This window comes from Sus scrofa, chromosome 9 (assembly GCF_000003025.6).
Source record: "Sus scrofa isolate TJ Tabasco breed Duroc chromosome 9, Sscrofa11.1, whole genome shotgun sequence".
NCBI lineage: Eukaryota > Metazoa > Chordata > Mammalia > Artiodactyla > Suidae > Sus > Sus scrofa.
Window position 1 is genome coordinate 82,224,557 of NC_010451.4, and position 11,706 is coordinate 82,236,262.

At 40.4% G+C, this 11,706-nt stretch overlaps 1 protein-coding gene across 5 annotated transcripts; it reads left to right on the forward strand.

Annotated features, from left to right (window-relative positions):
• ARL4A (ADP ribosylation factor like GTPase 4A) lies at positions 429–4,395 on the forward strand. Of its 5 annotated transcripts, none has more exons than XM_005667648.3 (2): positions 429–905; positions 2,055–3,069. In XM_005667648.3, exon 2 carries the CDS (start codon positions 2,141–2,143, stop codon positions 2,741–2,743), a length of 603 nt encoding a protein of 200 aa, XP_005667705.1. In that variant the 5' UTR covers positions 429–905; positions 2,055–2,140; the 3' UTR covers positions 2,744–3,069. The 5 variants fall into 5 exon arrangements, with proteins under 5 accessions (XP_005667705.1, XP_005667707.1, XP_005667706.1 ...); XM_005667650.3 differs by having other exon boundaries at positions 430–905; positions 2,058–3,069; XM_005667649.3 differs by lacking the exon at positions 429–905 and adding an exon at positions 1,443–1,600 and having other exon boundaries at positions 2,055–4,395.

Below are 11,706 nucleotides of genomic sequence, written 5' to 3' on the forward strand. Positions count from 1 at the left end.
CAGTGTCTGATTAACTCACCATTCTATTCCCAAGCACACAGAACTGTGCCTACTGCCTATTAAATATTCGATAAGGTTTTGAAAATTTGTGGGTCAAGGACACAGTTGCAATTACGAGTCAGAATTATCCAATATGGAAAGCATCAAGCCTTTAGTGATTAGTACGCTTTAAGTTCCAGGACCATCACTAATTTTCCTTGGATTATGAGAAACAGCCTCATAACCCTCATCTGTAAACATGGCATAGTTCTACCTGTCGCCACCTCTCGAAGATGTTGTTAGGATCACGTGGCAGAGAGAGCATTTATTTGCTCGGCAAAAGGGTGTGTTACAGATACCAGCCGGGGCCAAGACTCTGGGCAGCTACCGAGGCACGTCCACGTCACACCATTATATAAGGGGCCACCCTGTCCGGTATCCTCTGAAATCCCTGACTTGCGACACTGACCACCGCACTGAGGACGCCGGATGGAGCCCAAAGGCTTGTCGGTGCAAGAAGGGGAGGTGCTGGGGGAGTCCGCCCCCGCCCGAAGCTAGTGGCGGGCTGCTTGCAGAAAGAGTCTGAGACTGCAGCGGCTCCCAGGGCTAACGCTGGAAGCCCCAACTGACTCGCTCGCCGCCAGTGCTAAGCGGGTTCGAACTTGACCTTGTTTTGGCGTTGCTAGGAGACCCAACTCCTGCACGCCTCCGACTGGCCGGCGCCCCAGAGAGAGATAGAAGGGGGCGGGGCCCCGGCCGACGCCGGGTGCGGTAGGCCGAGCACCGTTAAGGCAGCCCGGCGCCCGGCCAGCGCCCCGGGAAGCGGCGTCTTGTCCCCGGCCACCGCCCAGCCCTCGCTGGGGCCCTCCTGCTGGCATCTACGCGATCCTACGTGGCTGTCGGACGAGGGAAGGACGGTTAGTCAGGTGAGCCGCTGCAGGGCAGGCAGCTGTGTGGCCACGCCCTGCCGAGGGAGCCGAGCCTGCCGGCTGCTGAGGGGCGAGGTGAACGGGTAGTGCTGGGGAGGAGCGGACCTGCTCTGGCGAGTGTCGCAAGCCCGATCCTTCATGCCCAGGGGCCGGCGGGTCCGCAGGGGGCGGCCTCCGGCCAGCGGACAAAGGGTTAACGCGCCGGCGGTGACCGCGGGCCCCGGATGTGAGAATCGTGGACCTGCGTCCAAGGGCAGCGCCGCAGGTGCGCCGGGACGGGCGGAGCGAGAGGGATGGCGGGGACCCGACCGGCCGAGGCTCCCCCTCCCCTGCAGGGGCCGCTCGGCTCCCTCCGTAGGCGTACTGTTTTCTAACTTGAGGGCAACAGGTGGTGCTTGTGGACCGAGAGAGAGCCTGGCTCCACCGCTCTAGGAGCGGCAGTGACTCGTACCAATTAGGGAGCGGGGGCGGGCGTGGTAGGGACGCGCTGACGCAAGTGACCAATGGGGCTTGGGCTCAGGGGTGGGCCGTGAGGCGTGGGCGTGGTTGGAGCCTGAATCCAGGGTTTCTAGTGCGACAACCGCCAGAGCTGCGGAGAGCGCTAAGCTGGGCGGACGTGGGGTCCTTCTCTGCCCCAGCGTAGCAAAGCCTACCAATGCTTTCTCGTTTGGACCCCGACTCCAATTTGGGAGGTGAGAACATTGTGTTTTACGTAGGGGGTTGGGAGCGGCTTGGGTTAACTGTGACCGTGGGTATGTTGTTAGGCATATGGAATTAGATACTAAAGATCAATCGATTACGTGATGCAAATTTTCTTCCAAAAAAACCACTTCTATGGCTACTGCGACTTGTCCCGCATGCTGGTGACTAGGTTGTCTCCGGAATGAGATCTTTGAGGTCTAAGGACCCCGGGGGGAGTAGAGAAAACTACGTATTACTGCAATTTCAGTGAATGTTAAAGAATTTCAGTGGCATCGATTTTTCTGTCGTCTGCGTCGGATTGCGTACATTTCTTATCTCATTTGGTATGTTTATGGCAACAAGTTTCATTTATCAAGTTCCTCGTGTTGCTTATTTAGCAAGAAGAGAGGAAAACAGTTGTAGTAAATTATTTCACAAGAGTAACTTATTCATTTCCCCCCTCAGCAGCTTGGTAGCTGTATCCCCTAGGAAGAGAACCAAAGCAGTAAGAAGAAAGCATTTGAATTTGGAACACTTCTTTGCAGCTGGAAATGGGGAATGGACTGTCAGACCAGACTTCTATCCTGTCCAGCCTGCCTTCCTTTCAGTCCTTCCACATCGTCATTCTGGGTTTGGACTGTGCTGGAAAGACAACTGTATTGTACAGGCTTCAATTCAATGAGTTTGTAAATACTGTACCTACCAAAGGATTTAACACTGAAAAAATTAAGGTAACTTTGGGAAATTCTAAAACAGTCACTTTTCACTTCTGGGATGTAGGTGGTCAGGAGAAATTAAGGCCACTGTGGAAATCATACACCAGATGCACAGATGGCATTGTGTTTGTTGTGGACTCTGTTGATGTTGAAAGGATGGAAGAAGCCAAAACTGAACTTCATAAAATAACTAGGATATCAGAAAATCAAGGAGTCCCTGTGCTTATAGTAGCTAACAAGCAAGACCTGAGGAACTCATTGTCTCTCTCAGAAATTGAAAAATTATTAGCAATGGGTGAACTAAGCTCCTCAACTCCCTGGCATTTGCAGCCCACCTGTGCAATCATAGGCGATGGACTAAAGGAAGGACTTGAGAAACTACACGATATGATAATTAAAAGAAGAAAAATGTTGCGGCAACAGAAAAAGAAGAGATGAACCACGATACCTTTTCTATTTGTGTGGAGTAGGTTTTCTCCTTCTGATTTTGACAAATGGAAGAGTGTCTACAGCCTGGTTTGCCTGCCTGCCCTCCTGGATGCTGTTAAAGCTTTGTTTTGTTGAACAATCAGATGTCCAAATCTACTGCCTTGTGGAAGATGAGTAAATGCAGTGCTTCTTCAAATGGTCTCTTCTCCCTACCCCACAAGTCTTTTGGTACTACCATTTTGGGAAGCCAAGCAAGGATAGGAAATTGACCAGAAAACAGTTGTGGAAATTTGACCTGAAGTTAGTGAAATAAAACTTTGGAGAGTGTCTGCCTAGTGTTTTGTGCTTATGTCTTATGGGGGGAAGCCTTTGCAAGGAAATTGCATGCTAGGCTTGGTATGTTAAGATAAAATGCTAATGAATGAAAATGTTATGGTAGATTAATATATATATACACACACAGTTATATTGATCACATTGGTCCAACCAGTAAGGGAAAAAGAGGAAGTGTTTGGTTTTTAAGTTTTGGCCAAATGAGTTTTGACATTTTGGGGAATCAAATACTGTAATACTATATCTTGATTCTAGACAGTATTTAAGTAAGTCTAACTTAAAAGAATAAAAATGGTATTTGGGGCGTATTCAAGTGCATGGATTAGCTTTTCCGACACAGCATGTTTTGACGTGTAGTCTTTTATATTTTAGAAAATAGCTATGCATCTTTTTACACGGTCAGGTTTAAAACACCTTTTTTGGGATTTAGGGCTCTTAGAGAAGTAGTGTGTTATCAGAAGCACTTTCAGTTGAAGAACCTATTTATGATTTACTTAACTCTTTTATATAGTAAATTTGGGCATGTAGACTAATCTTAAATGCATATATGCTTTGATATGTGTATGGATTTATTAAGAAAGCAATTGATAAATTCAGTCAAGAGGATGTAATTCCAATACGTGGTCTCTAAAGTATTCCAATTGTAAAATACTTGTTTTATTACATTTGCTGACTGAACACAGATGTGGTTTTTCATATATTTTTGTAGTGTTTTGAGAAGGGCAGAAGCTTTATAAACACCACTCAATGCACTGTGCAGTGAAAATGTTAAGAGAGATACTTTATGTGCTCTGAGCTTTAATTTTTTTGTTTACAAACAGAACAGTGTTATGAAGGCAGTCCAGTCCTGATTATAAGGTAGGAAGAAATGATATAGTACTTAAGATAAGAATTACAATTATAGAAAATGAAGGGGAAAGTAGCCAGGTTATGTTTTGTGAAAATTCACTGGTACTGTTTACATTGGAATCCAAAAAACCCTTTAAATTAAAAGGAGGAAAAACCTTTACCTGTTTCTTATCTATAGGTAAAGATATACTTTCAGTGATCATACATGAGCAAATCAACATACTTTCTGTTTATTAAAGCCAACAGCAGTTTGTTTTGAAGATAACCAAAAGAAATGCACTTTGCTAGCAGAGTTTTATTTTATTTTATTTTTAATGGAGTTTCTGGAACTTTGATTCTTGTTACACACAAAATAAAGTAGCTTCCTATGGAGCTTTCAACATGTTAAATGTACCTGCACTAGTGACAGTCACTTAAGATGTTTATATTTATAGAAATGTGGATAATAACTATCAATAAACTACTTGAGGCACTAGGAGAATAGTGTTTGACTTTGAGTTTTAATGAATGTATTTCCACTTTTGGTGAAGCTACTAATTAGTGGTGAAGACAACTTTAGAAGCTGGGTTACACAGTCCTATAGTAATATGTTCTGCTCAAAAGTGACAAGGCACCAAAGATTATTTCTCGGAGAACCTTTTTTTTTTAACCGTAACTTCACTACCTGAAATAGTGGTATATACACCAAACATCACTAGATCCATGATGGATTAATAAAACTTGCTGAAAAAAGTCTGAATCAATTTAGACTTTCAGCTTCCCTGTCCTTTTTATATACTTGCTATATGAAATAGTGGTGTTTTAATTGTCTCTTGAGAGTTTAGGCATTACCCTTATTTTAAGAATATGATAAACAAACCCATGTTATCTAAGTGCTTCATATTTGGTGAACAACAAGAGAAAATGGCCTGGCCTTAGTACTAGCTTTCATTTATAAAACACATTTTCAACCATAAAACTCATCATAGAATTTTACACTTTGCTAAGTTCAGGTAGGTTATTCACTATCACTTCTAGCTATTAATACCATAAGACAGGATTAAGAAGGAGTCTCAAAACCTGAAGTGTTTAGACAATGTTTTGATACCTAGTTTTTTGTTTTGATTGTTTTTAATTAGGACACACTTTTTTAAATTTATTTCTAAATATTAGGAGTTCCCACTGTGGCGCAGTGGGCCTTGTCTCCATGGAGATAATAGGGTTTGATCCCCAGCCTGGTGCAGTGGGTTAAGGATCCCAGGTTGCTGCAGCTGTGGCCTAGGTAGCAGCTCTGGCTCGGATTCAGTCCCTGGCCTGGGAACTTACATATGCTGTGGGTGTGCCCAAAAAGGAAACACATTTTTTTTCCGTATATTTGAGGTTATTTGGCTGAATATCAAATAGTAATTTAAGGACTGCAACTCTAAAATTACTATAAACAAAATTAAATTAAAAAAATGATACTTAAGACTTAAAATTTAAATGTCCATTGTTGTTCTTAGATTATAAACATTGAGAAAAAAATTGTATATATATTTATTTTTAATGGCTGTACCCACAGCATATGGAAGTTTCTGGGCCAGGGTTTGACTCCCTGTGAAGCCAGGAAGGGAGACAAACCCTCACATCCACACAGACTCTACCTGCTGCGGTTGGATTCTTAACCTTTGTGCCACAGCGGGAACTCAAAAAAGTTGTATAGTTTAACCAGCACAGATAGGTTCCCTAAAAATTAATTATGGAAAAATAAATCATTAGATGCCAAAAAGGGAAGTTATTAGTATGAATATATGTATGTAGAGAGAGAATGACTAGTTTGTACAAGGATGCTGGTTTCTGAACTAGAGAAAAAGGCCTAGACTTGAATGTTTTTGTTTGTACAAGGCATTTGACACTTAAAGGGTGTTTCATTAATTATTCATGTTGCCCTGGAAGGAGGTCTTTGGCAGAGCTTTGCAAGGTTTTATTTAATACAGTTTAATCAGTGAAGTAAACAGTTTTCTTGAGTGATAACATTGACACAAAAATTTTTTCCTTTAAATTTTCCATGATGTAGCACTCAACATTTAAGTAACAGAACTTGGAATCTTTAGTATACCATCATTTGAGGTTGAAATTCTACATTTAAGGTTTAAATTTAGCACAACAGTAAATGAGAGTGGTGGTGCTTGTGCAAGACTGGGAATACATCAACTGTTACTGAATTATGCATCTAAAAATTGTAAATGTATGTGTATTTTACCACAATAAAAAAGTTTAGCAGAATATTGAATATACTGCTTAGTTTCAAAGAATCATCTGAATAGAGAGCATTGTGATTTAGAGATCAGAATGTTTAAAGCTTAACATGAACCAATATAGCATGCTAAACTCATAAAGTTAGTATTAAAATTATAACCATCAAAGATAATAATCTTAACAAACCCATAGCTGAAATATGTCAGATTCTATTTATATAGAAGGGTGAGAATACATATCTGAGAGTCTAGTTAGAAGAATGTGATGTGTGCTATCTAAAAACAGCATGAGGTTTGACGTTAGGTCAGGTTCAAATCCTGGCTCTCCCACTATTACGAAGCTGACATTTTGACAAGTTTCTTGAAACTTCTCATGATGTGAATTCCCTCCTAGTTAAATGATGGCTATTGCCTTCATAGAATTTTGAGAGGATTGAATAAGATAATGCAAACTATTTAGCACATCACCAAGCATTTGATAAGAACGCAATAGCTAGTATTATTAACCAGTATGAACCAGTATGTCTTGAGAAGCAGTATGTGTATACAGTTGGTAAATTTTTAAATAATTTCAATACTACAAAATTCAGGCCTTTTGGGAGTTCCCTTTGTGGCTTAGTGGGTAACAAACCCTACTGGGATCCATGAGGATGTGGGTTCCATCCCTGGCCTCACTCAGTGGGTTAAGGATCTGGCGTTGCCATGTGAGCTGCGATGTAGGTCGAAGACACAGCTAGGATCCCACATTGCTGTGGCTGTGGTGTAGGCTGGCAGCTGTAGCTCAGATTTGACCCCCAGCCCGGGAATTTATATATGCTGCAGATGTGGCCCTAAAAAAAGCAAAAAAAAAAAAAAAAAAAAAAAAAAAAAAAAAATTCAGGTCTTTTTTAAAGTGCTTTTTCAGAGACACAACATTTGCCTTATAGAAGGCATCCAGTAGAACCTTGTTTAATGAACTTTAATGCCAGCAGAAACAGTGTCTTCTATGTGTTATAAATTTATTTTTTATGCAAATGTATACATATACACAAAAAAGGGGGCATTGCTTGTGAACTGTGCTAAATATCTTAAGTGCAGTATTCTAAAAAATGGGTTGAGTTTTCTTGTGGTGCAGTGGATTAAAGATCCAGCATTGTCATTGCAATGGCCTAGGTTGCCCTTGTAGCATGGGTTCAATCCCTGGCCCAGGAATTTCCACATGCCATGGGCATGAAAAAAAATAAAAGTAAAAAAAAAAAAAAAAAAAAATGGAGATGTTTAAGTGGATTCATTTTGATGATGCTCTAGTTCTAAATAAAAATACTAAGTTTTGGAGTTGCTGTTGTGGCTCAGCAGGTAAAGAACCCAACTAGAATCCATGAGGATGAAGGTTTGATCCCTGGCCTCGCTCAATGGGTTAAAGATCCAGCATTGCTGCAGGCTGCAGCAGCATAGATGCAGCTTGGATCTGGTGTGGCTGTGGCCGTGGTGTGGGCTGGAAGCTGCAGCTCTGATTCAGCCTTTACTGTGGAAACTTCCGTATGACACAGTTATGGCCCTAAAAAGAAAAATCTTAAGTTTTTATTACAACAAATTTCAAAAATGGAAGCGTTAGGGCATAATGAACACCAACGTATCTCTCATGTACTTTCAGTTATTACCAACTCTTGGCCAGTCCTATTTCCTCCATATTCTCATCTTTGTCTGCCATCTTCCCTCTCCTCCTACCCCGGTATTATTTTGAAGTGAATCCTAGAAATTACATTTTATTTATAAGTATTTTGGCTCGTGTCTCCAGGAGATAAGCACCTTTTAAAAAAACTATCATCACATGTAAAAAACACTAATAATACTTCTTCAAAATCGCCAGATATCTATTCAATGTTTACATTTTCCTAATTAAAGTTTTTACATACTTTTAGAATCAAGAGCCAATCATTAGCACTCCATGTATTGCAACTGGTTGATATGTGTCTTTCTATAGGTTCTCACTTTCTTCTTCTTCCCTCCCTCCTTCCTTCTCATTCCTCCTCATTCTTGTTCCTGACTTCCCACTCCCCCATCCCCACTGCAATTTATTTTTGTGTAGTTTCCCATGTTCTGGGTCTTACTGAATGCATCTCTCTTTTGGTACTTAACCTGTTCTTCTATGTACTCTCACTTTTTTTTCCCCAAGACTACTTTAGAGGTGGTGTTTAACTTTGATCTATAGGTGCTATTGTTGTCTCTATTTGTGTTGGTAGCGGCCATTGATGGGCATTGTTTTAATCAGTGACATCTAATACAACTGTAGTGACGGAAATATGCTATAGCTATGCTGTCAAGCATAGTAGCCACTAGCCTCATGTGGTTACTGAGTGCTTGAAATGTGGCTGGTATGTTTGAGGAATATGATTTAAATTTTTATTTAATTTTAATTTAATTTAAATAGCCACAAGTGATAGCAGCTACTGCCTTGGCCAGGACTTGCTGATAAGAAACTTTCAGCAATGATTTTGTTACCCTGAGGTTCAGTTCTTAAAGGAAAGGCAAGGTAAATGCTTGATTTACAAATTTTCAAGATGAGTTGATGTCTTGATATCTTCCAAAGGTGACCAGTGAGATTTGTTCTGTTTTGGATATCAATATACCCTTCCACATTTAAACATATTTGATATATTTCAATCCTTTGCAGTTATTATCCCTATTTATGCTTAAATTGCCTGGTCTTTGGAGAATTGAGTCCTCTTGTCATAACCCTGGTAATCTCTACCAGCTTCTTTGTTTTCTGGTTTTACAAGAAATTCCTGCCTTACCAGACTTGTTTTCCTAGGATCCCAGGTTTCTTTTAGTGGGAAGTGGTATGTAGAGTCCGAAGTATAAACCCACTGCATTTGTCTTTGTTTCTAGGCCTTTTCAATGAATGAAATAGGACTTTCCCTAAATCACACATATATTTCCAATTCAAACCTTAAAATTTGGGTTTTCACCTGACTGCAGTGATATTTTCATCTATGCCAAAAATCGCAATTATGAGTGACACATTTTTTTGCTTTATTCCACTCTATTCTCACTGCATTCTTTTTTTTTTTTTTTTTTTTTTTTTTGGCATTTCTTGGGCTGCCCCCTCGGCATATGGAGGTTCCCAGGCTGGGGGTCGAATCAGAGCTGTAGCCGCCGGCCTACGCCAGAGCCACAGCAACTCGGGATTCGAGCTGCGTCTACAACCTACACCACAGCTCACGGCAACGCTGGACCCTTAACCCACTGAGCAAGGCCAGGGATCAAACCTGCAACCTCATGGTTCCTAGTCAGATTTGTTAACCACTGAGCCACGACGGGAACTCCATATTCTCACTGCATTCTTAAAATAATACAGTACTATTATCAACAGTATTATTTTTTTAAGTGGTTTAACCGTTGTTGTAGTTTCTTTTTACCTCACTAGAGAGAGTCAAATTCTTGTGTGTGTGTGTGTGTGTGAGTGTGTGTTTTCATGTGTGATCATGACACCAACTGGTACATCTTTAGGTACATTTGCTTCACAAAATCTTTTTTTTTTTTTTTGAAATGTTGATTCTGGTTTATTTAATGTATAGAGTTCTGTATATTTAAAATATTCAATTTGGGATAAAAAATTTTTATACACTGTACTTTAGAAATATCTCTTACAAAGACACAACTACATGGATATTTTCCTCAATTAAGAGAAATAATTTTTTAGGTAATTTTTGTTTTTCATTTTTAGTTTGAAGCCCATACTTTGCAGAATTGGTTGATGACAATTGAAGTTCATGCAGTTTGCATGGGAAAACATCTGATACAGAACAGTCTAGTTGAAAATGGACTCTCACCTTCCCATTGCAGCTCTGCATGATGTCAACAAGAATACACATAGCCATTTGCTTTCTGTTTAATGCAGAAAACTGAATCACTGAACAGCAAATGATTAGAAATCATAGACTTCCAGTGGACCATGTATCTTTAAATATTAAAATAAAAAGTGTTTGTTTCTCTTAAGCCATCATCCATCTGTAGATACCCTGAAATGGGTCAGTGACAAAGTAGAATTCCCTAGAACAACATTTTCCTGTACTGGCTATACTTTGTGATGGCTCACAGAGCTTTTTTAAATCTCTAAACTCCACCTTAGACATTGTGAATTAAATCTCTAGGGGCCGGAACCAGTCATTAACATTCTAACTCTTCCCATATTTGTAACACACCTAGATCAGCCAGATTTAGAAATCTTTGTTGGAGATGACAGAGGGATGATTATTATAGTGGCAGGAATAAAGGAGTCAAAAATAGAACTGGCCTATCAGATATTTACCTGGCTACCTTCGATCCCTTTTCTTCTGTATGGTGGGATTTTTTTCATTGGCTTGACATTGATGTCAAAATAACTAAACTGAGAAGCATTGTCTGATTCAGGGATGTTTCAGATCAGATGACTAAGAGGAAATCTGAGAGGGTCCAGGTGACAGGAATAGGCACTTTTCCTTCTATTGGCCTTGCATATACTTTATGGTAAGAAGCATAAGGTGTGCTACAAATTCTCAAGTAGTCCTGCCCATCTCACAAAAGAGAGACCAATTAGAGAGTTAGAGAAGAGGTACCAACTATACTAACTAGTGCCTAAAGTGCTGTTATTCTATAATCCTCTTGGGAACTTTGAGTGTCACAGGTTTTAGTGATCATGATCATAGGTTTTTTTACTTTTTTATTTTGGCTTTTAAGGGCCACAACTGCAGGATATGGAAGTTCCCAGGCTAGGGATGGAATTAGAGCCACAGCCTCTGGCCTATGCCACAGGCACAGCAATGTGGGATCCAAGCTGCGTCTGCAACCTACACCACAGCTCACGGCAATGCCAGATCTAATGATGAGGCCAGGGATCAAACTCAAGTACTCATGGATACTAGTCTGGGTTTGTTCACTGCTGAGCCATGTCGGGAACTCCTGTGATCATGATCATAGTGGATTATTTTGGGACTAACAGTTATGATAAAGAGAAATCAAAGGCATATGACAGTAGCAACACTCAAAGAAAATGGGCAGTTCCAGATGGTCTACTCTAAATCCCCCACACATTTGATTATTCAAATAAATAAATAAAACACTTTCGGTCTATCAGTTTGGTAGACTAAGATGGCCCTTCTTGTTCAATCAGTCAACAACTTGCCGTGCTAAAAGCTGAATGCTTGCTTTAAATTTTACAGAGTGACTTTGAATCACCATCATGACATATATTAGCTGTGTGTGTAAATGCAAGCTAATTTATATCTGTGAGCTGCACAGCCTTCTCACCTTAAAATGGTGATGTGATGAAAGGTTTGCAAGTCATCTGGTATGGTTTCTGGCACACAGATCATTCACTCAAGAAGTATCTCAATGACTATCTCATGATGCCAGGGGTTTAGGATATAGCAGTAGGCAAAACAGATGTTTACTGTAGCCTGCACTGGAAAGTAAGCTCCACCAGGACAGGAAATTTATCCATTGTTTTATCCTTAGCCCTTTAAATACTCCAGGGCATATGCATATATTAAACACTCATATATGTACCTAATTAACAAATGAATGAAGCTTAAATTTAATGGGAGAGTCAGAAGT